The sequence below is a fragment of the Podarcis gaigeae genome (assembly GCF_964106915.1).
Source record: "Podarcis gaigeae genome assembly, chromosome: 5".
Taxonomy (NCBI): domain Eukaryota; kingdom Metazoa; phylum Chordata; class Lepidosauria; order Squamata; family Lacertidae; genus Podarcis; species Podarcis gaigeae.
The window spans coordinates 33,118,607-33,144,684 of NC_139681.1; the positions used below are offsets into that span (position 1 = coordinate 33,118,607).

The 26,078-nt window shown below is 45.2% G+C and overlaps 1 protein-coding gene and 1 long non-coding RNA gene across 6 annotated transcripts in view; one reads left to right on the top strand and one right to left on the bottom strand.

Moving 5' to 3' along the window:
• LOC310845586 overlaps window positions 1-2,952 on the top strand; it is a 38,264-nt gene extending 35,312 nt beyond the window's left edge. The window contains exon 5 of the long non-coding RNA XR_014564846.1: window positions 2,826-2,952. This is a non-coding gene — a long non-coding RNA (uncharacterized lncRNA). The remainder of the gene's footprint in view (window positions 1-2,825) is intronic.
• DNAJB12 (DnaJ heat shock protein family (Hsp40) member B12) lies at window positions 922-26,078 on the bottom strand. 5 transcript variants are annotated; one of them, XM_083740727.1, is made up of 10 exons: window positions 25,556-25,741; window positions 20,088-20,262; window positions 16,362-16,507; window positions 14,319-14,504; window positions 10,928-11,047; window positions 10,049-10,128; window positions 8,754-8,863; window positions 5,928-6,100; window positions 5,139-5,290; window positions 922-3,172 (listed from the first exon to the last, which is right to left on the bottom strand). In XM_083740727.1, the coding sequence occupies exons 1-9, from the start codon at window positions 25,686-25,688 to the stop codon at window positions 5,169-5,171; spliced, it is 1,245 nt and encodes a 414-aa protein (XP_083596853.1). In that variant the 5' UTR covers window positions 25,689-25,741; the 3' UTR covers window positions 922-3,172; window positions 5,139-5,168. The 5 variants fall into 5 exon arrangements, with proteins under 5 accessions (XP_083596853.1, XP_083596856.1, XP_083596855.1 ...); XM_083740730.1 differs by lacking the exon at window positions 25,556-25,741 and adding an exon at window positions 24,889-25,145; XM_083740729.1 differs by lacking the exon at window positions 10,928-11,047 and having other exon boundaries at window positions 25,556-26,078.

The window sequence follows — 26,078 nt, forward strand, 5'->3', positions numbered from 1 at the left end:
CTGTCCTCTCAAAGGTTTAGCATGAGCTGCGCCCCGGATGAATATGCAGCAGCATGCGTCAGAAGTTAACAGACTGTGTGGCCCCACATCCACCTCCGTATCTCAGTAGGGAGTCCCCAAACATCACCACCCTTCTCTTCTTCCTGCAGTGCTTGAGTCCCTGAAGGGTTGAGAGCCTTCTTTATGGTATCCCATACCATACAATGTGCTCTGTGTGTTAAGCACATGCTGGAGCTCTGCCACAGTAGGGCCTGTGTACATCGGGGAAAGTGGGCAGGTTCCAGATCCTTTACAACACTGTCATCAAATGCAGTTATCCCCCCAGAATAGCAAATTATTGCTCTTCGTAATATTTCTTACACACCTTTCACCCGGGGTCAGTTACAACAATGTAAAAATACAGTATTAGGCAGCTGAAACGCTAGGCATTCACTTATACGAAAGTAAACAAGGCTCCACTTTGGGGTTTTGTCTTCCTGCAAGCTTTAGCCAAAAATGTCAACTAGCCAGTGCTTAGGCCTGAGTTCTGATTCTTGGTCTTGCTAGAGTAGGACAGAATATCAGGCAACAGAACAGGCTGAAAGTTGCTGTGGCTGAAAATGTGTTCTTCGTTAGATAGCCTGACAAAAATGCTCAGCCTACAGCAGCTTTTCACATACAGAACTAGAAAACTCTCTGGCTTATGTTGTTTGTACCAGCAGGACACTTAATCCCTTCTGCTGCTAACAACTGGGTTTTGCCAGTCTTGAAGGGCAGAAGTATGTGTTCAGCACTAAAAACAAGTATCAGCTCAGCATAGTTCATTGTAAGGGCACTTGGCCCAGGAGTGCGCAGTGGGGCAGTGGTAGCATTGCATCCCCTTTTTGAGTGGACGACTCCTCTTTGCTTTGACCTTTGCATGACATAAATGCTTGCAGACAGTTTCCATGTTATAAATCTTTATTTATAGATGTACAATTGTATAATTCTAAATTAACAAACACAGCCTTTGCAAGTATCTCTCAGGATCTATGCTTTTTTATTGCACATCGCTCATAACATCCATGGCTATCTATCTACTTAAGAAATCAAAAGGTTTGTGGACAGGTAGGCACCGGGATTGCCAATGCCGTTTTCCGAGACGTCGGCAACTTCATGCTGAATGGGGTGACCCTCCAAACACGGTTGGAGCTCAAGGGATCACTGCAGGTTAGTTAACAGGACTGAGGTTTTAGACAAAGATGTGGCCCAGGTCTTCCATCACAAAGCAACATGGGGCAGGGCGGTCTTCTTGGGGCTTTAAGTACACACTGAGCGAATCCGTCCTTCAGTGTGGGCAAACGTATGGCAGGTATCAAGACTGATTGAAAGGCAAACTCAGTGGCTTATCTTAAATGAATATCCAGTTTGTCGGCTCCAAAAGAACAGGATGAGTTAAAAGGATATTTTACCAGTTATACCTAACCTGTCATTTGGTACCTGGTATTCTATTTTGAACAAGTGAATTTCCAGAAGGAATTCTGAATGCTCTGTATAGAAAATGCCAATGGATGAAAGGAAGAGCAAAATAGAGAGGAATTCAGCCGGTGTGGTCAGTGGTAACTCAGCGTAACTAAGTCTTCTCTTAACAGGACACGTTTGCCTTGGTCAAGAGCACCTATTTAGTTCCACGCAGGAGGAATGAATGCAAGCTAACCTTCCTCCTTAGATGACAATGGAGGATCCAGCACAGAGACAGGAGGAGCACACAACTAGATTCGTCAGAACTGTGAGCATTAACCTTTACTCAGCTGCATGTAGTCATGTTAAAAGCACAGTATCTGCTTCTAAAAACACAAAACAAAACAAAAAACAGGATGGGCATCACTAAGGGAAATGAGTTACTATTTTTTTTAAAATCCAATGGAAAATAGACTATACTGTCCGGTCAAGTAAAAAGAATACCAGTCCCTTCTTTTAACTTGCTCAAGCAAACAGAGACAGTAGCAAAACCTCTTTTGACAAAAAGACCCTGTTCTCTTACAGAAACCGATAAAGGGCAAAAGCCAGCAAACAAGGCTGCCATGCCTTGGACTTCCCTTCCTTGGGCTACCAAAGCCCCACCAGTATGAATGGAGGATGTGTATCGGGGGCGACCCACTTTGCTGACAGACACCAGGTTCCTGGAATGAAATCAGCAGTCACTGTTTGCCAAGAAAAGGAGGCAGCTTTGCTTACAACTTTATAGCACTGTAAGATGGAAATAATCGGGGGGGGGGGGGATGGCCAGGAGGAGGTTTCCACGAAGAACGTCCATGTACCAGAATGAACACTGATTAAAAGGCAGAGAACACAGGGACTGCAAAACATAAAAATAAGAAGTTCCACGCGAAAAGCACAAGCAACCTCAACGAAGTAAAGGGACAAATCTCTCTCCTCGCTCTATGAGCATCAAGCCCTCTGTTGAAAGGTCATGGATTCAGACCACAAATCCAAAACTGGGCCGAAAATTGTGTGTAGAAAAAACCTCCCTAGCAATTTTAGTGATTCTCTTATACAAAAAAGGGGGGAACGATTTCTCCAGTAAAACCAAGCTATTAAAAAATACAAAACTTGTGTGTCATCAGACAAGGTTGCTTTATGTAGGAAAGTTTTCACGGGGTCAAACAGAGAGAGAGGGAGAGAGGGGAAAAAGGCTAAAATTCACACATCTTGGGTTATGAAGTTCGGCAAAATAATGAAATAATTTAATTCTATCCCTGCATAGTTTAGAAGTACAACATATTTACAGCTATAAGTTAATTCTAAATAATTTATCTTGCTTTTTAAAATTGATTTTTTTTCTTTTTCTTTTTCTACTCCTACAGATCTTCCAATTTCTCCCACTCTCTTCGAAGTGACCAGTGCAATTTCAAAAGCTCTCTGATTTTCTCCAGGCTTTAAAAGAAAAACAACTCAACGCTTGCTCTCAGAGACATATGACAGTTGATAGTGAAGGAAGCAGAAAAAAGACATGGTCTTCCCCGCCCTGTTCTAAGAGATGTCCGAGTCTTAACGCTGGACAGAGACACACAGAGAGAGAGAGAGAGAGAGGAGAGGGCAGTTGTGCGTTGCTAATTCTCCAATTCCATTTTAATTTAAGGTCTGATTCTTTAAATAGAAAGTCTCCTTGGCTCAGTGCACTTCCCCCAAAGTCTTGAGGCATCTGAAGAGTCTGAGAATAAAAGCAGTAACAGTATTAGAAGGATAATGATAACCTCAGAAAGCATGTTCCACAGTTTCTCCCACCCCTATAAACTGGACTAACTGGAAATGCTAATCTGCACATTTAAATATATATAGTCTTGCCATTTGACAACTTGGTACATGGGGAAATTCCCGTAACAGTCAACAATGAGGCCTTGCCACTTTCTAGGTAGAGGAGATATTAAAACAGCATGAAGCACCAGAAGAAAGAAAAAACAAAATATGTCCATAGCTTCTGAAACAACAGGTGTAGCGATGCAGTCCAGGGCTTCCAGAAGAGGGTTTGGTGGGGGTGGACAGGTTTGAGAAAAGCAAATGCACATTTTAATTACCCCAGGAAAACCAGTGTGCCTTCACTACGCTCTGTTAAACAGAGTTGTCTCACTACCAAAACCCTGACCAAAACTGAGGTAATTCATTTGTGGCTGGGCTGAACTACTTCAGACTGGAGTTGTAACCTAGCCATAGCTGTCAACGTTTCCCTTTTTAAAAGGGAAATTCCCTTATTCCGAATAGGATTCCTTGCAAGAAAAGGGGAAAGTTGACAGCTATGAACCTAGCCTTCTCCCATAGTTTTCTACATAGAGGGATTTGTTTTCTGTATGGAGATGCATTCAGTCATGGGAACCCCCATCTGCATTCTGAAGTGGTACAGCCCAGGAACAGGTTTACCAGCCCGCTGGGTCAAATTACAGACTGTCCTCCTGACCTCCTTGCCATTGCTTCAATTGAAATGCAGCTGTGGGGCATCTGAATGGGATTGTGTGTTGTGTTGTCTGAGGAGGGGGCGGGGTATTAACTCTTTCTGATGTCAAACCTACGCACCCCCCAAAAAAGCTACTATTAGCCTGGCTGGAGAAACATGGCAGGTGCCTGCCTTTTTTCCTAATTGGCCTAATAACAGATTCCAGGGCTGAGCAATTTTGATTGGACAAACAGCCTGGGGAGAAAAGGTTCCCACAGCATCATAGCCCTGATCTACTCGGTCCCCCTACTGGCACAGCTGCTTTTAAATTTTGCAAGGTTTTTGAAACTGGAAATTTCAATCACAGCGCTTCTGAGTATTATGCAGTTTGACCCTTAATGGGGAAGGAGAAGATACACTCCTCACTGGCATATTTTTATACAGATCGTTTTTGAACTTTGCATTGGTTTTGTATTGTTTTAATTTCTTCTACGTCTCTCTATTCCAATATTACAGGGAAATCTCACCACAAAGTGATAAAATCCTTGCCATTCTCTGCAAACTCATTGGCACACATTGTATGCCACATTCGTACACAAGCAGCTCCTCAAATGGTTCCGGAGTTGTCACCATGCTGCTGCAAAACCTGCTTTTTTTGGTTGTTTGCAACGACACAATGAAAATCGCAATTCCTCTTTAAAGAGGACCCCCCCCCCCCAAATTTCCTAGTTCTTTCAAGTTCTGTGCTGGTACCATAGAACCATTTTTCCCACTCAGGAAGCAGCAGGCAGTACACATGGGCTTATCACAGGTGGGCAAAGTGGTCCAGTTGCTCGGAGCAGCTTCAGATATCAGAGAAGCACCTTCAATGGAATGAGAAGTTACTAAACTGCTCATTCCGCTTCCGTGGTAGTAGCTGGAACCACTTTCTTTTCAGAGAAGTTCTGAAATTCTCAGCTAGATGAGAAAATAGAAGGATGCTCTCAAATAAACATGTGACAGGCCAATCAGCTGCAAGGTCATTTTTTTCTATCCCAAATGCTATGGAGGAGAAGCTGAAAGGACCCCAAAGTACAAACCAAGCCTAATGTCCTGGTGTTACATGTGACTTCTTGATTAAGGGATGTCTGTGCATGAAAAAGGAGACCTACACCTATAAGTTAGACTAAGCCAGCAAATAAGGACTATGGTGCTGTGCTTGAGAATCATGGGGGGGGGGGGGAGGGAGGCATTAATCACCAGCTCTTACCTAGCTCTCTATGGACTGTTTCCGCAATAGTTATCCATGCATAGATGCCTGAACTTCAGACAGCCTGCTGCAGCTTGGCGTGCCCATCTTCTGTGCTCTCTGATACAGATCTGAATCTCCAAAGTAACGTGCCCGGTACAGCAAGCCTTCCTCTGCAAAAGAAAGCCATTGAAGCAACTATCATGATGGCTGGCAAGCATAATTATTCCCTTGGGCCTGTATAATACTTGTTCCCAGATACTCCCCATGCAGTTCGCTGGAGAGATGCTTTGCTTCCTAGTTGCTTCTGGAAAGAGGACATTTCCCATCACCTATCCCGTTTTGTCATGGGTCCCTTTGAACAGGGAGCTGTAAGGGAGTCAACAAAAACATTCATCTACTGCTACGCACCTGCCTCAGACATTGCAACTACAGCTTAGGGACGATTTCTAAAGTAGGGTTGGAACAGGGCAGACAGCTTGGCCGCCACTGAAAGCACACCAGAACCTGTCTTTGTCTCTATCTTTTGGAGGATTATATCAGTAAAATTATTGTGCTGACCATAGGTGATGATGATCAGCTTTGCCTAAAGATTTAGCTGAAGCATCTGAATACACTGGACCGAGGTCCTTCCATGAACCAGACTTGTAAATATGTCAGGGTTGTCTTTTCTTTAGATCAAAACCTTCCAACACCTTTGTCAAGCTCTAGAGATGGAAAAGTCAACTTGGAGAGACAGCTTTCTCTAAGGGATGGCCCAATAGCCAGCCTGAAAACCAGATCTAGCTCCACAAAGGTTGGGACACTCACTCTGTTGTTTTTCCTTCCAACAGTTATTTCGGAGATTTGCAATATAGTCGTCTTCCACACTCCTCTCCACGTTTTTCAGATTTGTCCCAGTGTATTCTTCTGCAAAGTTGTCAGCTACAAAGTAAGATACTTTCAAGTGTTCGGTCGTTCTCTTGTATATATGGCCGACCGACCTGGGAAAGGGGAAGAAAAAGAAAGATCTAAACCAACAACACAAATTAGTTTGAATAAGGAGATAATAAGCCATAGATCAGTCTTGCTAAAATGTGAGGCCCACCCAAACCAAATGCAGGACCCTCGGCCATGTAGGGTGGCCTATAAGGTGAAAAAAACTACAATCTCTGTTCCCCCCTGTCTAGCAAAACCAAAGTGGTTGTGAAGTACCTTGCAGGCCACAGTACCTTGCTCAATGGGACACAAACTGCAAGGGCAGAATGGACTAGGGACACAGGAGGCATTCCCAGCAGGATAATACTAAATCTATTAAGCAACTACAATTTCACTTACTGCACTGAAGTACTTTGAACAGTGAATAATAGTACACATGTTTTGGAACAGAAAAAGTGTAATTGACTTCATCAGTCTCTCCTCAGACCCAGCAGCATGCTCTTGCACCTTCTTTTGCCATTTCCTCCCCACACATTTATCATCCTATGCCTGAAAGATGTTCGGTCGCATTTATCAGCTTGGGACCTCTGGGCTGCCAACTGAGGCAGGCAAGCCATCTTCAAGAAAACCTCTTCGCTCTGCAAGCGAACTCCTGATATGGGTTCCAAGCAGAAGAGGCGTGTGCCCATTAGCTCACATTCACTTAATATGGCTGGTGGGAAGAGGAACATGGGGGGGGGGGGCGTTCACCCTTCCTGATGGCAACCAACCCCAAAAAACACCAGCTTGTGCTAACAAGAAATGACTTTCAAGTCCCATTATTCACCTGGAAAGAGAAAAGATCTGTTCTTCCCCTAAAGCAACAGGAGGCCAGACTAAAATAGGCTGCTGGCAAGATTGTTATGCTTGCCTGAAAATATTCCCTAACATTGTCTCTAATAAGCTGTTGCCATTTTTCTTCTTCTAGGGAACAGAGTATAATTTCACAGTCTTTTAAACAAAATCAAAATACATTCAATTTTCTTTCTTTTCTTTTTTTAAATGCTGCCTTTTATCTCTAATGCAAGAAATCTGCCCATGGCAAAATTTACAGGAGCTTGTACTCCTGGAAGAGGAATTTTGAGTGATCATCTGTGGAGTGACTCCATCTCTCCGACTGACCCCCAGCACACACACACACACACACGAAGAGCATGAGGTCACTTGGCCTTCCATCAAAATCCAGCAACAGGGCAAGGGAAATGCAAAAAGCAAGACTACCTGTACCCAGAGCATAGGGTAGTAGCAAATATTAAGGGGGGACTTAAAAAAAAAACATGCTAGAGGTTCTTCTCAAGGGTTTATTTACACAGGTGACGATTTACAAAGAGTATTAAACTGATCACTTGGAAGCATTTAGATGGCTTCTGAACTTTTCAGCAGCAATGCACTTCCTTTTACCAGCCAAGACAGATGGTGAGCTCAGCTTACCAGATTTCCCCAACAGCAGCAGGGTCTAGTGCAAAGCAGTAGCTGGCGAGTCAGCATCGCCCCCTGCTGGCTGACACTGCACATTTGTCAGTCATAATTGCTGCGGCTGCAATGACGGAACGCTAGCAGAATGCGTTTATATTATATTCAGTTGCTCAGACAGGGGATGGGATTGCTGCCAAGATGTTTGCCACTTGGATGAGGCAGCTAATTTGCTTGTGATGAGCCAACAGTGGAATTGATGCATTTGGCTTTCCATCCAAATCTCTATGGGGGAAGGCTATGCAGTTTGATAAAAGGAGTCTGAGAAAGGAGGCAGCTCAAGGGCCCCAAACACAAAGGGGAAATCACAGGCTTAAGGGTTCAGACCCTTTTCCTGACTGCTAAATATACAAAGGGACCCGGAACAAAGTATCAAACCTTAGCAACGAAGCTAATGTAAGGACCACCAAAACGAATTAATCCAATCCTTACCATTGATGGAGTGGAAGCAGTTGAGCGACATCACCCAAAAAGCCTTGATTTAATAAATATACACAAGGAAAAGCCTGTGTTACAAGCTACTAGCTTCCTCCTGTTTGATGCTACTTTGGTAACTGCTTTCGATATGATGCTGCAGCAAAGGAACGTTGGCTGCTCAGGGAAGCAAATAGTGCAGATGTGGATTTTCATTCAAAGTCTACCCCTGCCCCACGGCTTGTATCAAGCAGAAGCCATGGACTCAGTACTGTGGGCCCAATTCTGTGGAACTCCCTCCTCAGATCAGACCAGTTCCCTCCCTGTTGAACTCCTGATTCTGGGTGAAGACATTTTCTTTAAAAACAACAACAACAACAAGCCAACAAACCAGCATGTATTTTAAGTAAGCCCCCCCCCCCCGATTTCCGATGTGGAAAGCAACACAAGGGATTTGTTAAGTAATACTCATTTGGCCAATGACCACAGAATATTTCTTTCTGGAACAGCAACCGTTTTCATGATAACAGATATAGTCAGGTTTCTGCAGAAGACATGTGCAGACAGATTCTGATCTACGGGAAGTTTCACACAAGTTAGTCCTGCCCCCTATGCATCCTGAAGTCCTGTGCACAGAGTATTCTGACCACGTGAAGATCTAAAGGGTTTAATCAGCGTGAAAGAAAGAGACGGAAAGGAAAAGAAGCAACACAGGGGAAAGAATGCATCAAACAAAAACAGCAATTGGCAAAAGACTTAAGCCAACTGTGTAGAAGAGTAAAGGGAACTAACGGTCTGTGGCTCAAACTGTAAGGTGGACTGGAGACCATCATCTGGCTGAGAGCAGAAACGATGATGAGGATGAGAATAGGCATCAGCTGGACAAACAGCCCAAGGCCACCCTAGGGAGGAAGAAGGGAATGTCATCAGTGCATTTGCATTCACAGAAGGGCCTCCTCATTCTTGCTCAGACCAAGCCCCGGGTGAGGGGAGGAAAGGAGGGACTTGATGTTGAAAGACCAGCCACTGCAACAGTAATAACACTGAGCACTTTCACAGCACATTAAGAGTATTCAAAAGTTATTCTGAAGGCCTTATCTCAACAATTGCAACAGAGATGTGGTCTTCCAGATGTTGTTGAAGCTACAATAAGGACACAAGGAAAGCTCTGATGCCAGCGGTTCTCAACCTGTGGGTCCCCAGATGTTGTTGGACTACAACTCCCATCATCCCTGAGCTCTGGCCTTGCTAGCTAGGGGTGATGGGAGTTGTAGTTCAACAACATCTGGGGACCCACAGGTTGAGAAAGGCTGGGTTAAACCCAGGAATTCTCCAGTCCAGCATTCTGTTCCCACAGCGGACAACCAGATTCCACTGGCAAACCCACAAGCAACATGTGAGTGCAGTCACGCTTTCCCACTTGTGCTCCCTAGCTACTGCTATTCCGGAGCACGCTGCTTCCAATACTACAGGAAATATACAGCCATCATAACTAGTAGCCATTGGTAAGTCTCAATGGACAGCCATCCACAACGGTTGGACATGCTGGCTGGGGCTGGCGGGCATTCTGAGCCCAACATGGCTCACAGAGCCCCCAAATCTGCCTTTTAACATGGCTGTAGGGTAGGCCAGTATCATCATCGCACCTGTACCACAGATGGGGGCAGGGACTGAGAAAACAGTCTCTCTTGCCTAATGCTGCAAGCAAGTTCAGAGGCAAGAGGTGAACATCCTAGTTCACAGCCTGGCACTTGGCTTTTCTGTATTTGAATTATGAAACTTTAAAAAGGCACTCAGTGCAGTGCATTGGAGGATGCAATTGTACTGGTAGTTAAACGCAATCGAAGACAAGTAGTCACTTGTTCTCTATTTGGCAACTCAGTCCTAAGGGCGAAAGCTGCATCCTGGGGGAAAAAATCGCAATCAAATATAAAAGCAAAAACCCAATGGGTTTGCTTTAGCTTTCGGCTAATTAACAGTTAACAAACCAGCTGGGACAGAGGAGTACGGAGGAGCAATGTTTTACTGGAACAGGTCAGTATGTTTTGAAGCATTTTTACTTTCTCTTCCTTCTGGCCGCAACTTACATCGCCTTGATGCTCCCGCCTGTCTTGCCTCTGGTGGTAGGTATAGCGCATCCTGCCATTGCTGTATACGTGAACGTTACCTGTGGGTGAAAGTGGGAGCTGTTAAGAGCAACTAATAATATGATGTCAGCAAATTGAGGCAGCGTATGGCTGAGGCCACAGCAAAATTTGGAATATTTCACTGCTGGAATGGAATTTAACCAGGCCCTAACAAGTGCAGCGACAGGTTAGAAGGTGATAGTAAGAGCCCCCTACATGAAAGGACAAACTCCATAATGGGAGAGATGACAGGCTGGGTTGTTCCAAAGGCTGCAACAGAGAAACCAGCTTAACCAAGACTTTATACTGAGTTACGCTCATGTGTGGAAGATGCGTTCCACTGCACTAATAGGTAGGTCATATTTACGATCAGGGTTCTAATCCTTTAGCAACTAACCCCTTGGTGCGTCAAAGGAAATATGCATGGAAGAACAATGCAACTTTAAAGGCTTTCTCAAAAAGTAAGCGGCAAAACTGCTCAAGTCACAACCGCAAAAGTAGCCTAGGCTATTGACATGGGTGCAGTTCGGCTCGAGAGAAGAATGACAAAACCTTGTCTTATTTGCAACTTTTACTTTTATCGCAGGGATATGCCACCTGGCAGGTAGATCACCCGGCACAGAGTTGCGAGTCTCTCGCTCAGGAAAGATGGGCAGTGGTTATAGAAATGGACCTTCACAGTCCCCTGGCGTTACTTTTACAGGCCTGTTGCCCTCATTCCTGCATGTCCCACTTTGTGGCTCTTAAGACAAAGGATCCCCAGGCAGTTGCTATTCAGCCACCCCACTCCCTGAGCCGGGGGGGGGGGGGCTCTGGTTCCCAGGAGGTTCATCATCTCACGTGGCTCTCCCCGACGTTCCCTCCAGGTAGATTCCACGACTCTCGGAGGCTTCCTGCTGCAGGCAGAGACGGTGCACTCCCTGTGTCGTCTTCCTTTGGGCTCTCTATTAAGGGTGGGGCCTGCCAGGGAGACTCAGATAAGTACAACCCCCCTCCTCTCCTCAAAAGCCCTTCCTCAGTTCTTGAGAACCCTTGGCCTCCATCTCATCTGTTCCCCCTTGCTTCTTTCCCCGCTTCCTGCTGTGGCTACCTGTTCACCATACTGTCTCCTAGACGTGGTCAGGAACTGGCACCAAACTGACACCGACACGCCGGTCAGAAATTACTCCTTAGAAAGAGGAGGGAGAGGTCAGGGGTTTTCTTAAGATTGGTGCAGGCAATGACACCTTTGCTCCTGGAAATCTGCCTCCTGATTTCTTGGCTAGGCTCCCTTGCATCTGTCACACATCTGCCACTACGGAGCTTTCCAATCTTTAAGGGACGTTTAGTGCTTTCAGTAGCCAGGCTCTAAGGCATGCTAAAATCCCCCCAAAAGCTTATGATAGAGAACAGCAACCTGCTGGGGATCACAATAGGTTAGAGAGCCAAAAGCTTTGGGAAAGTGGAAGGCAAGGAGTACATGCATCAGTCTGGTCCCTAATTTTTGTTTCTTAAGTGCCTTTAAAGCTCAGAATTCCAACATGCATATCAGGCATAAGACACACTGGAGAGATGGAGAGTAAACAGTGCATGTTCATGGATGTTTTGGAAACTGAACATGTGCTTGCCCCATTTGGATCTGACATTACTGCTCAAGGAGTACTTTTTGGCGAGGATCTGTGCTGTGGAAACATTGAAAACAAATATAATTTGGCCAATGTGTGTTTTTCTTTGAAAAGCACCCTAATATTGCACCTGTACATCATCTAGGAGTCTTTATCAACACATAAATGTGCATATTTAACACACTGGCTTTGATGCTATATAAATATTTTTTAGATTTTTTTTAAAGCTGTAATTTTCCGTTTGCTTTTTCCATTTGTTATTTCCATTCAGCTGCAAGCTGTAATATTCGCAACATGCTTATTGTTTTTATGCCCTGAAGATTTGTGAATTCCTACAATGGGCTTCTCATCAATGGGCCGCTATCCATTTCTCTCATCTACCTGAAGGGCTTTTTCCATTGAAACATGCACTTCTTTTATAACACACAGCTATGGAACTAATAAAGCTTTTTGCAAAGGCCTGGGATTTTCTGCCTTTAGGATACAGTACAGCACTTATATTTCACACAAGTAAAGATAGGAGCGGAGATATGTTAACAGTGACTATTGTCCAGGCAGCACAAAAGCACCAGCAACTTGCATTTTTAAACTAGAGCAAGATATGTTGGTTTAATCCAATCCCTGGACCGCAAAGCCTTTCTTGGTGGCATGCAAAACATTTAGAAAGCCACAGAGTCTTGCTTCAATGCCAAGCTTTGTTGATCACAAACACCAGCGAAGTGACCAGGGGAAGAAATCATAAAACCACAATGGCCAGGGACCATAGAGAAAAAATGGGTGCTCTTTCCCCATGCGTAATCACACCGTAGTGCATGTTTTAGGCGAGTCAGCTGTCAAATGGGAGCTGAGTAAATATTGTTTCATGGCATCAGTTTGGATCCAAATGCTAGTACAGAACTGAAGGTAGCAGGTCATAGGAAGCGCATATATATACAGGGTGAGTCTTTTAAAAGAGGCCCCATGGAACATGTGTACTCTGTATCCACGGGGCCTCTTTTAAAGGACTCACCCTGTGTGTATGTGTGTGTGTGGGCTAGAATTCAAGGCTAGAACTCCTCTCTCTGATATGTCTGCTTTCTATGTGCCGAGATCTTTTTTTATTCAAGGATCATTCAATCACACAACCCCCATCTGTACTTTAAAGTGGTACAGTTCAGGAACAGTTTTGCCAACTCATCTGCTGTTTATGGGAACCCAAGAGTGACTTTAGAACTGGTTAACGTGTTGGGAGGCCCAGGGCACCATTTCCTATATAACCTGCTACCCTTGCAAGGTTGAAATTTAGCTAGATGATGCAGATCAGATCCATTCCTGCTGGCGGACGGCAGAGCCTCCGAATTATCTAGTGCAGAAGGAAGAATGGGAAGGAGCTCTTACGAGGGCAATCTGTCACCAGCAGCTCTACCAATTATTGAAACCACAAACAGTGTACGCTGCGGAAAAGGAACTGGGACGGCAACTAATTCCAAAGGATTCAAGCAAGGGAGCCAAGGCACATGCTGCCGGGAACACAACCTCTCCCAAACACTCCATCCTTCACCTCTCTAGTCAATTTCGACCCCAAGGAAAAGGCCTTCCTAGTTCCAAGTATGGTGATCATCTTGGGCCTCAGACACAGCACCTCTCTATGTTGTGAGTTCTTCAGGATGAGAGGGGGAGGCCCGCAGCACCTCCACTCAGCTGGCCGAATGATCTCTCCAGTAGGCAGCAATGATTTCCCTTTCCTTACCCCTGGGATGGGGACCCTGTTGCCCCCCTGATGTTGGTGGACCTCAACTCCCTTCATCCCTGACCCCTGGCCATGCTGAGCAGGGATGATGGAAGTCCAACCACACCTGGAGGGCGACAGGTCCTGTCTTCTACCTACAGGGAGGGAAAGCGTACTTCAAGCACAATACAGCCCCTGAGGGAATCTTTCTCACTCAACAGCTCCATTTTCGGTTGCACAGCCCAAGCAGGCAACCGCACCGGTGCTGGGCTGGAGTTGTGCTGTGCTCAGGAATTTGGGTGCCTTTGGCAAAGGACAAGATGGCGCCCCCTCTTCATTTCATATGCAGAAGCCAACTGGGCCGGCAGGCGACTCTTGCGCCAATGCCATTGACAGGATCATGTCCTCCACCATACCTAAGGCAGCAGGTCAGATCAGGCCTTGTAACAACAGAGAGGAATGGCTGAGGAGGAACCGCCAGGGAATGCTGCTGCCCACCAATGTCCTCTACCTGAGGCAGTTGCCTAACAGTAGGGCCGGTCCTGGTTGCACCGATAAGGAAACCTAGGAGGGTGTATTGGGTCAGAATGGTTTTCATTTTCATGCAAGGTTAGACAGAAGAGAAAGGAAGCTTCCTTAAAACAGTAGTCTCTTTCCAACTCAACTTTAAAGGGAATTGCCACCAAATACGTTGCGGAAGGGTCTTTCACCCTGCTTGCTAGAAAGTCGAGTTGTTGCTCTAACATCTGGATTCTATTAGCACATCCCTGCTCAACTGGGGGGGGGGTGTTATCTTGCCTTATCTAGGGGCTGCTTTGGTTCTGGTAAGTGACTGTGGAGGGAAGCCAGCTGAGTGGGTGACTCCTCATTTCCCCAACCTTCTCCCCACCCCCCACCGGATTTAAAACAAAAGGCTTACTAGAAGGAAAACCACCACCAAAGAACATATTGAAGAGGTCTTCAGGAGAGATGTCGGCCTCAAACCCTCGGTTGAAGTCCGTAGGGCTATGCCCGTGCCGTGTGGGACTGACTTTTGCATCTCCAAACTGGTCGTACTGCTTCCTCTTCTCTGGATTACTCAATACTGCGTATGCATTACCAATAGCTGAAATGTAAGAAAGAAGAAAGGATTTGTATTTTTGCCTCCAGCCACAGCAAATGTCAGCCAGTGGCCTAAAGCCAGCAAACTGGAAAAGTCCCCAGTTCGTATCTCACATCAGGCAGGAAGTAAGTGGGTGGTCTCGTTCAGCCCACCTGTAGAATGGGGATAGTGAATGCAGATATACCCTACATATTCATTATGAAGTGCCTCAAGCATTTAAAAGAAGGTGTTTTCGATAATAACAGCAGCCTCTCTTCTGTCTGCTTTCCATCCTTCTCTAGTTGATTTTAAAGCCCTTACTAAATCTCCATTTTAAAAAGGCATCTAAAAGATAAATGTGCATGAAAGAAAAATCTGGCCTACTGATGCAGTGGGTGCAACCGGTTTGCTAAGTTCATGGAATCATAGAATTGTAGAGTTGGAAGGGACACCAAGAGTCAACTAGCCCAATTGAATAACAATAATAAGTTTTTGTTTTAATGGCCTGCCTTTTCATAATGGTTCTGCTTTTATTGGAAAGGGAGTTCATAAATGATGAACGAAGTCCAAGCGTTCCAAACAGGGTATGCCAAGAATTTTATAAGCTATTAGGCCCCATCCCGATCACCTTTATGACTTGACATATTCTTATGTCCTGGTTCAATTTTATTGAGGATATATCTGTCAGTGGCTCTACATTCTGATGCAGCAAAGCAGTTATTTTGTTCTTGCAAGCACACTCCTAAGAAAGAAGAGGACCATAAACAAGGTCCGAAGGCAAAAAATGTCACACTTATCAGAGATCACTGGGGAAAAGGAACACTAAAGCACCAGCTAACATCTGAAAAAATATTAACCAAGAGATTTCCAGAAAGGAGTGCATGCCTCTTTCCATTCCCCAAAGGTAAAGAGGTGAACTTTAGTGGGCACGTGGGTGCTAACACAGAGAGGGTAAAAGGAGGAATGAAATTGGCTTTGGTAAAGATAACCTCCTGAAAAATGGCCCTGTCAGGGAGGATAAAGCATTATCTTGCTTCATGCCCGAGTTGTGACATGCAACTCTTAGTAAAGCCTTCAGTAAACATAATAACAAAGTCTACAGGTGAAGAAACCTGCCTTTCGCCACCCTGAAGAACACACTATTGAAGAGCTTTTTTTGTGCCAGATGTCTAGACAAGTGCAGTTTTAATATAACCTGAGCACACAAAGGGTCAATTAGACCCTTTTCCTGTCAAATGAAACAGGTCTCGATTTAGGATCCCAAAAGGGACCGAACAGACTTGCTTTCTGTTTTCCAATAACATATGGGAACACATTCTGTATTCTGTATAATTACTCCTCCATTATTTTACTCAAATGAGAGCTCTGATCCAGTTCCAATTCTGAAAATCAGGAGGGACCCCCCCCCCAACCAGAACCTTTGGATTTTAAAGCTGTGTTTGAACTCAGCCACCATGATGATTTCCAATACAATTAGGAGTAGTAAAGAAGCTATTAAGAACCTAGAGAGGTAGTTTAACCCCCCTTAGTGCCAGGGTAACTTTCTGCCACTGAAATCAAGGGGACTTGCAGGACAATCTTAGATGCTGCAATTTTAAGATGTGGTAGAAAAGTCTCAGCGTCAGATCCACGAATGGGACAAATAAGATGGCCTCTCCTATTACACACTCTCTCTCCTAGATTTTTCAAGGTGTTTACAGTGGCAACAAGCAATACACTAAACCCCCAATCTCCAAGACTTAAATGCAAAGACATCAACAACAAACCCACTAATTCTAACCAAGAAAAAGCTACTAACCCTCATCTCTTGACCTCTGCCACTCAAGGTACTACCTTTCATGGTCCTGAGAGACGGCTCACAAAAAAGAGACTACATTTTACCTTTAAAGGCTTCCGTTGCACCAGGTGCATGATTCTTATCGGGGTGAAATTTCAGTGCTAATTTCCGGTACGCCTTTTTCAGATCCTCGTCGGAGGAGTCTCTGCTCACACCCAGAATTTCATAATAGTCTTTACATTGTTTTACCCTAAAAAGTAAAGAGAAGAGCACATAGCAGCTGTTAATAAGAGACAGAAAATCTACTTTAAAATTCAGACTAATACTGTCCTCTAGTTTTATTTCCTCAACTGGTTCAAAAGCATTCATTGATGCTACACCATTAACTGGGACATCCATTCACCCTTTCCCCATCACAGGTTCAGCTACCCAGCTTAACCATTTGCTACTCACCTGCAGCAAGCAACACCTGACCCCTTGCAAATCCTAAATTGCCAGCTGCACCTGCCTTACACACAAGGATTTCTCTTTTAGCCTTCAAGCTCTACTGTCCCTTTAAGGCCAGGGGAGAGAGAAGCAGAGTTGTGTGTGCAAGCTGGCTCAGCCCTGAGCTGCGTATAAGGGATGCAAGCAGGGTTTCTCAAACATTTCTGAATTTGAACCTTTTAAACTCTTCTGTCTCAGCTCACTGACGACTACTTCTTTAGCAGGAAGGGGCGCAGATTCCTCACACAGAGCTGAATGTAAAAAGATTAGGGCTTGGGCACTAATCCAACGCCAGCTTTCAAAGAGGAGCAGGGCATCCCTGACTCTCTCTCCCCAAACCAGCCAACCAGGGAAGAAGTTCCACCGCCACCCTAAATGGCCATATGTTCCCTGTCCCTTTACGAGGTGTCTGGAGGCTGCAAAGCTCAATGTCTGTGGTCAGGAGGAATGTTTCTTTTACTCCCCAAGATGCAGGATGGTCAGGCATCATGACATGGAAATCACTTGGGGGAAGAAGGGCCTTTGCAACAGCAATTTCACTCTCCAGACTCTGCACTGCTTCCAGTCATCTGGTGCTGCCACCGCAACATAGCATAGTAGCTCCACTTCTGTCTTTTCTAGATCTAAAGCAGCAGCGCTCAGGTGGCAGGACAAATTCTCCCTCAAAGAAGCAGCAGTAATGCAGGCAGAAGTTGCCTACGTTATGTCCATAGCACATACATTTGAAGTCTACATTAAAAGAGATTTCTATGGTCACAGAAGCTCTGGAGATGCCGCTTGCCTCAATGGCTCCCCTATTCATCCTCAAGGAATAAGCAGGTCTACATGCACATTCATTGGTGCAGGAAGATGTCTGCTCCCTATACTGAAAGGAATGAGGAAGTCTGTATGCACACGAACACCATGTGGAGCTCGGGGGCTAAGTAAGCACATTATGCACACGATGAACTGGTTTCCTACAATGCAGATGATAATCCAAAGCTTGGCTACAAAAAAATAATAATCAAATATACAAAGTGCAAGAAAGCAACTTACTGATAACCATTTGTATGCGACTTATATGTGACTTGTGGGTTCAGTTCTAGAGAACTGGCCCTCAAAGATCAGACGCAATGCAGTGAAAATGCTGCCCCCAAGTGACGCAACCTTGCATTACTCTAAAGAAAAAACAACAACTCGGAAACAGCTTGCCTTTATCCTGACCTAAACTTTAGGCATGTTCTGTTAGCTTTAAAATTCGGGGCGTCAAGACGAACTTCCTTCATTTTAGGCAAAAGGCACAAAAGACTAAATGGCCTTGTATAAAGAAATACCCTTCCTCGCTGAAGGGCAATGACCAAACAGACAACTGGTTTCGTATATAAGAAACCAAAAGTTAACCGAGACTCACAATGCAATCCTATACATGTCTACTCAGAAGTAAGCCTTACTGATTTCAGCTGGACTTACTCTCAGGTAAATGTGTAAAGGATTACCTCCCAAGTCTGACGCCACATGATGCAGTTCTATTCCTGAAGCTAAAGGGATCTGTCTCTAATGAGAGATCATCTAGGAATCACATGTAAGCCACTGAGAGTTCTCTGGAGGAAGAGCGGATTGCAAGTGTAATTTAGAAACCATACACAATGCCCAGCAAGTAATTAACCCCCGCAATAAAAGACAAAAACCCACAGAGCTCTAGCCCTTAGAACACAGCTTGCTTAAATTCTAGTTGTAAGGCTAATGGGTGTGCAATCTCTGATGCTGAAAGGTGTGCATGGGCTCCTCCCAAGGATAAGGGTTCTCGATTGGGAATGGTCCTGCCACCCGCTGTGGCTCACCTCTTCCCGTTTCCGCCTCCCCAGCTGCTAAGGTCATCAAATGAGGCCCTAGTCCATCTGCTTGTCTGGCTCAAGCAGTGGCACTTTTTCAGTGTTAGTATCCTTGCTACGGGGACGCGGGTGGTGCTGTGGGTTAAACCAGAGTCTAGGACTTGCCGATCAGAAGGTCGGCGGTTCGATTCTCTGTGGCGGGGTGAGCTCCCGTTGCTCGGTCCCTGCTCCTGCCAACCTAGAAGTTTGAAAGCACATCAAAGTGCAAGTAGATAAATAGGTACCGCTCTGGCGGGAAGGTAAACAGCATTTCTGTGTGCTGCTCGGGTTCGCCAGAAGCGGCTTAGTCATGCTGGCCACATGACCCGGAAGCTATACGCCGGCTCCCTTGGCCAATAAAGCGAGATGAGTGCCGCAACCCCAGAGTCGGTCACGACTGGACCTAATGGTCAGGGGTTCCTTTACCTTTACCTTATCCTTGCTACACAACTCCTTCCCCAGAGAAGCTTGGTGGGTTTACTTGAATTGATTCTTAGACGCCAGCAAAGACTATTCTGTTTTGGAAAACTTTTAGAGAAATTACCCGCTGCCCAGGTTGCTTTAGGAGACTTTAATGGCGATATTAAATTGTTTTGATGGACTTTGACTGCATTTTTTATGGCTTTATGGTGTTGTTCTACTTCATCCAGCTTTTACAGCTGGGTGTTGTTGTTTTTAGGTCTCTGCCTAGGATCGTGGGTTTTAAAACAATGTTTCCTGCATGCTTTTAAAACACATTTTTAGTTGTTTTTCTTGTAAATCACATTAAGACTTTATTGCACATTAAGCAATAAATAAAAGAATAATAATGCTTTTAATGTACTGTATTTTAGTACATGTTTTATTCACTGATGCATATATTGTACGCAGCCCTGGGGGCTCATCTGAGCTCTTTGGAAGGGTATAAAGTTCCAAAGGAACACAGGAACAAAAGGAGGCTGCCTTAATCAAACCGCTGGTTCATCTAGCTCTGTATTGTCTACCCCAGTATTGTGATGCATGAGCTTCATTCAGGTAGTCCGCAGCCTGCCTGTGGATTTGCAGTTGAAGGTGGGAGACACAGCCATCACACTAAATAGTCATGTTTCTTTTTAACTGCATTTTTATTGCATCTTCTATTTCTTCTGTTGTAATTTACTGCATTATAATCATAACCAGTAAGTTATCCCACAAGACACCCCCTGCAGCAATTTTCAAGTGGTCTGTGGGGGTGGAAGTTTGGGAACCAAATAAAATAATAAGTCCTTATTGTGCAATTTCAGCATCTTCAGCAAAAGCAGCCCAGCTCCTCTTTGGTGAATGCAAAGAAGCAATTTCTAAGGTAAACAGACCTGTCTTACCGTAGATGTTGCTCTCCATGACTACGTTGCCATAACTCATTGTAAGTCAGCACCTGCACCCTGAACTTACCTCCCAAATGTGACCGAAAAATGACTCTGTGATAGCAAGCCAGGGCCCTCCAATACACAAACAAAATCTGATGTGTACACTTACCTCTTCACTGCATCTACCTGATCTTGAGTGTAACCTTTACTGATATCCCCACCTGCCTCTCCATTGGCTGCAGGGATGTCCCCACTCATTTTTCTAAGGTGGGGGTTTGTGGATTCCTTGGTTTGCGAATGGCCATTTGATGATTTTTCACTCCTGGTGAGAGAATCGAGCAGCACTGCAAGGAAGAAAATACAGGAATGGGTCAAATTTCTTCCGCTCTTTCAATATTTTCATTTCTTTCACAGTTACTACCAAATGTTCTCATATTCCCCCCCCCCCTTTTGCTGGTCCTCTTCCAAAAAGCTTTAGTACTTTCATCCAATTTCATTTTATTTTTAATAAATCTAGCTAGCTGAGATGTTCACTCTTTTACATCCTGACAGAAAGAACACCATTTGATGCAAATCATTTGTTGTCTAATCTACTTATGCCAACAAATCAATAACCCCTTAAGTTTTGAATGTATCTATGGGTTAATGTTCAATCAGAGGGCACAAGACAAGAGGAAAATTAGAAAAAAACAACAACCTGATGATTAAAATGAAATATATATAAAGTGATTATAATATTTAAAAGAAAGCACCAAACTAGACAGTGTTCAATACTAAGCAGAACAACCACCCCGAATTGATACTGTTAGCAAGATCCACATGCCAACAAGATCCTAATAATAATAATAATTTATTTATACCCCGCCCATCTGGCTGGGTTTCCCCAGCCACTCTGGGCGGCTTCCAACAAAAGATTAAAAATACATTAAAACATCAGTCATTAAAAACTTCCCTAAACAGGGTTGCCTTCAGATGCCTTCTAAATGTCAGTTGTTTATTTCCTTGACATCTGATGGGAGGGTGTTCCACAGAGAGGGTGCCACTACCAAGAAAGCCCTCTGCCTGGTTCCCTGTAACTTCGCTTCTCACAGTGAGGGAACCGCCAGAAGGCCCTCAGAGGTGGAGCTCAGTGTCCGGGCTGAACAATGGAGGTGGAGACGCTCCTTCAGGTATACTGGGCCGAGGCCATTTAGGCCTTTAAAGGTCAGACCAACACCTTGAATTGTGCTCAGAAACATACTTGGAGCCAACGTAGATCTTTCGGGACTGGTGTTAGGTGGTCTTGGTGGCTGCTCCCAGTCGCCAGTCTGGGAGTGGTGGATTAGTTGTAATATTGTTTGTACTATCACTCATCCTACGATATTGTATGCTTGACCTGCTTTTACTATCACAGAATCATAGTTGGAAGGGACCCTGAGGATCATCTAGTCCAACCCCCTGCAATGCAGGAATATGCAGCTGTCCCATATGGGGATCGAGCCTGCAACCTTGGCGTTATCAGCACCACACTCCAACCAACTGGCCATAATATGGTTGGAATGAAAAAAATTGAGGCAGCTATCAAGTTCACAGGGTAATCTTAGGCTAGTCGCTCTCTCTTTCATAGCGTTGTTTTGAGAATGAAATGGATGGTGGAGGGGACCAGGGGACAACGACTATAAATGTCACCTTGAGCTCCTTGAAGAAAAGGTGGGACACGAATGTAAAATATAACAATTAAAAATAATTTGCTAGACTCTGACAGTGAGTAGCAGTTACCCACATGGGATAATGAAATAGGATAAGCTAAGTGTTTGTTCATTTTCTCTCTTTTAGGCTAGCAGCCTTTAAGGCTACAACAGCAAGGAGCACAGCCATGTGGCTAGATGACTATATGCTGTCCACTGCTCAACACAGGACAGCACTGAACCCAGGTCCTGGGTCCAAGGAAGGCAACAGCAAAAAAAAAGACCAGTCCCTGTATTCAGACTCCTACTAGGAGGAAAGAAAGAACAAAGGGATCAATATCCATCACCAATTCCCCCAAGTTCTTGGGCCCAAGAAGCTAAGGTTGCCAACTATAGATCTGACCTGGCCGGGCTATGTCTTTTACAGCTAAATATGCAGACATCAGCAAGTAGAAATACTTATCTCCATGCAATGAAACATTTTCAATACCAAACTGCTGTTCAAGGTGCAAGAGCAGACCAGGCTGCGTTTTTGCCCTGGTCAGTTGGCAGCCCAATAGCCCAGATGCATCTATTTCCCCAGCTTTAGAGGAAATAAAGCAAATAAAGGCTTGCCATAGTGGCACTGCCAAAAGCCAGTCAAAAGATCACCATTAAATCCAGTCACGATTATTTTATACAACTTCTCAAACACTGTCAACGTCGCCTCCCTTCAGATTAGTACTGCTGGGGAAAAGCATCTCTCTATATCATACTGGTTGGAATGTTGGACTAGGACCTGGGAGACCAGGGTCTGAATCCCCACTTGGGGTCATGAAGCTCACTGGGTGCCCTTGGGCCAGTCACTGCCTCTCAGCCTAACCTACCCCACAGAGTTGTTGTGGGGACAAACTGAGGAGGAGGAGGAGAGTCATGCATGCACCATGAGCTCCTTGGAAGAAAAGGTGGGTTATAAATGCCATAAATAAAGGAAGTATTTCTAAATAAGTGCAAATAAATTTTGTATCAAATCTAATGTAAGCTTCTATATCTTGCAAAGGGACGCGGGTAGCGCTGTGGGTTAAACCACATAGCCTAGGACTTGCCGATCAGAAGGTCAGCGGTTCGAATCCCCGTGATGGGGTGAGCTCCTGCTACTTGGTCCCTGCTCCTACCAACCTAGCAGTTTGAAAGCACGTCAAAGTGCAAGTAGATAAATAGGTACCACTCTGGCGGGAAGGTAAACGGCGTTTCCATGCGCTGCTCTGGTTCGCCAGAAGAAGCTTAGTCATGCTGGCCACATGACCCGGAAGCTGTACGCCGGCTCCCTTGGCCAATAAAGTGAGATGGGTGCCGCAACCCCAGAGACGGTCACGACTGGACCTAATGGTAAGGGATCCCTTTACCCTTATCTTGCAAACACCACATCATCCATTGACCTAATGGCTGTAGGGAAGCCACCGCCTCCTTGCTTGAGTTCCCTATCAGCAAACGGGATTTTTTAAAAGACCCATTTCACAGGGTAGATCTGATGATGAAAAATAAATTGTAAGGGATTATAAATCTAAAGAGGTGATTCACAACTGGGTGGTGGCGACAGTGGGGAAATAAGCACTTATTGCAAGCCTACATTATTGCAAGCAATTGCGCAGATTGATCTACAGTTCCCATAGGCATTGTTTGGCCACTGTGAGAACAGGATACTGGACTAAATGGGCCACTGAAGTGATGTAGTAAGTTCTTCTTTGGTACTTAATTATACATTTAAACTACAGAAGACATAAGTGACACCTTATCAAAAGCCTTCATTTTGTTTTGTTCCTGTCCAGCCTTAATGAGCCATTTTTAATTAAGGAAAAATAGGTTAAAAACAAACTTTAAAAAATGTTCCAACCCAAGGAACTACGACAGAAACAAAAAAGGATGGGAACATATCCACAAGCAGAACTATGGGATTCAACTGCTTATGACTTTCAAGTTCAGGTAAAAACAAAGTGATTTCAGTAAATATTGCCGTTTGTTATATTTTCCCTGAATGCCACAAAATTCTTAAAAAGAAAGCACTTCTTCATAGGAATAAGCATAGCATCCAAATGTGGATTACCACATCAATCCTAAGTGTGTACACGCCGAAAACTGAAGCCGAGCAGTTCTTCCCAGTCACACACACCAAAATCTGTGAACACTATCCCCACACAGGCATTCTTGTATAAAGTTAAGCTGAAATATAGAAAGGGCCATCTGCAAAAACAAACCTCCTCTTTTGCTTATTGTTTGTATTATCCTGCAACACAGGATAAAGCATTTCCTCATTCAAAGTGAAAACAGGAAGAACATCATGACATCATTGTGTAACCAAATCTGATTGGCTATGAGATAGGCTGACTACCTGATTCCCAATTGGCTGGGATCACTTTCCATGAATCAGCTGTTCTAGTTTTCTTAAAGCAAGATTGAGGGCCAAACCCCCACAACAATATTTTAAGGCCAAAATAATAATAATTTCATATTTGAATATTCAATACATCCTTATTCTGTAACTATTTTATTTCTGTCTTTCTTGGTAAGGCTTTTAAAAATTGGTCTCTTAATATTCATTTCCTTTCTCTCAAAGTTGTAAATTATTCTTGTTCCATGTCTGAGGGCTAAGATGAAATAAATAGATGTTGGAAAACACTATGTGAAATTTTCTCTGCTCCACATCACAAAATTGACAGCAGCAGAGCAAGCGGTTGCAACATTTTCTTTTTAACAGTTGTATGACAAACAGAAATTCAATACGTATATCTATCCCTAGAGATGAAGCAACTAGAAAGTGCACTTGTTTCCTCAACTTTCAAAGACAGAAAAAGCAGCAACTCTAATTCCATATTACTAGATTGCATCTGTTTGGCTCCCCTCAAAAACGTGTATTGTAGGAATGGGAAATAAGACAGTGGGGGGCAAGACATAGGAACTCCATATCTCTGTAAAGTGTAGAGGGGCTTCTGTGCTGTAACTAAGAATATAGAGCAATGCTGCACATTAAGGGGCTGAAAAGTTGTAATGCTCCGAGAGATGGGTGGCAAAGTGCAAAGCAAGAATAGATGAGATGACCACTCCATCAGGGGGGAAAAGAGAGGAAGCTGAGAAAACAGAACCACAAAAAGCAAAGATTCTGTGCTGTCATCTTAGCTTAAAGGGACAAGTTGTTTAAGAGCTGAGGGGTCAACCGGAGACCAGGAGATTGGGGCAAGCAGTGGGCCAGGATGTGTGTAACCATTTCAGAGAGGATAAAGAGCCTTGCGATATACTGGGGGCCAACGGTGGCAGATTTCTGCTTACCGTATGGATTTGGCGTCGTTTATAAAAAGGAAGTGGCTAAACAGGGGACGGGGGAAGATGCTCAATTGTGGGGCTGAAGGAAATTAGCTGCTACGGATACAAGAGCGAACGGGGGGCTTCGGGGAAGGGCTGGGGGACCACGATGAAGGGGGTCGGGGGACGAAACCCCAAACTAAGGCCTAGAGGAAAGATATAGCGAGCCACTGATTTGGGTGCGGGGGGAGCCTAAGCGTGTCATATCTAACACGAGGAAGCAGCAGAGAAAGGGGGCCGAGGGGGGGCACACAAGGGGGCTATTCCGCTCCCTCTATTGATGTGGTGTTGCCCCCCCTCCACACACGGCGCGGTGGCTTCTGGGAATTGTAGTCTCCCCAGCCCAGCTTCGCAAGGACCAGCGGCTGACTCTTCCTGCTCAAGACTCCCAGGCGGCTCTCCCAGCCAGGTCTCCCCTTACCCCCCGCGCCCACCGGGAAGTCTCCCTCCAAGACTGGCTTCGCGGCCCGTATCCCGCTCGCGGCACAGAACCGCCAGGGACTCCAACTCCCACGGTGCCCCGCGGCGTCGCAGCTCACTGCGCACGCGCTGTGCGGGTGAGAGGTCATTCCCCAGCCTCCACAGGCCCCGCCGGCCTCCCCAGTCCTTCCCGCCCGTCTCCGCCCCCGCTCACCGCGGACCCGCTGAGACGGGTAGAGGCGCTGCGCCTTCTCCAAGAAGCGACGCGCCTTCTCGACCTGGCCGGCCTTGATGGCGCCCACCGCGATAGCGATACAACGCTCCGCCTCGTCCCTGTTGGATTCCATGGTGGCGGCGGCAGCGGCGGAGGAAAGCGCCGGCGCGCGGTGATGTCGTCACGCGGCGATGGCGCAGCGGCCCCTGCTGGAATCTCCCTAATTGCGCCCGCTAGAGGCTCTACCGAACTCTTCGGGGTAGCCGCGGTGTTTGGTGCCGTATTGACCCGAATAGCCGGGCAATAAGCGGATAGGGAACCTGTGGCGGTTGCGCAGAAAACCAGTCAGAGTACCTGGAAATCTGCTCCTGAGAAGTCCGAGGGTTCGTGCCGGGACGGAGAAAAAAGATCCCGTTGAGAAATGCTTTGTTTGCCTTGAGGTCGCGATTCTATGGCCAATACAAGGGGATTTCTAAGGAAAGCCGCCTAAGATTGTGCTGCAAACTGCGTAATACGCTCTTGG

Excerpts from the sequence above, each read along its gene's own strand:
- DNAJB12 (XM_083740727.1), bottom strand. The coding sequence starts at position 25,688 with ATGGAATCCAACAGGGACGAGGCGGAGCGTTGTATCGCTATCGCGGTG. Across the intron at positions 20,263-25,555 it reads CCCGTCTCAGCGGGTCCGCG|TGCTGCTCGATTCTCTCACC; the intron begins GTGAGCGGGGGC and ends TCTTCCTTGCAG. Across the intron at positions 11,048-14,318 it reads TGGTGGTGGTTTTCCTTCTA|GCCCCACCCTTAATAGAGAG; the intron begins GTAAGCCTTTTG and ends TCTCCCTGGCAG.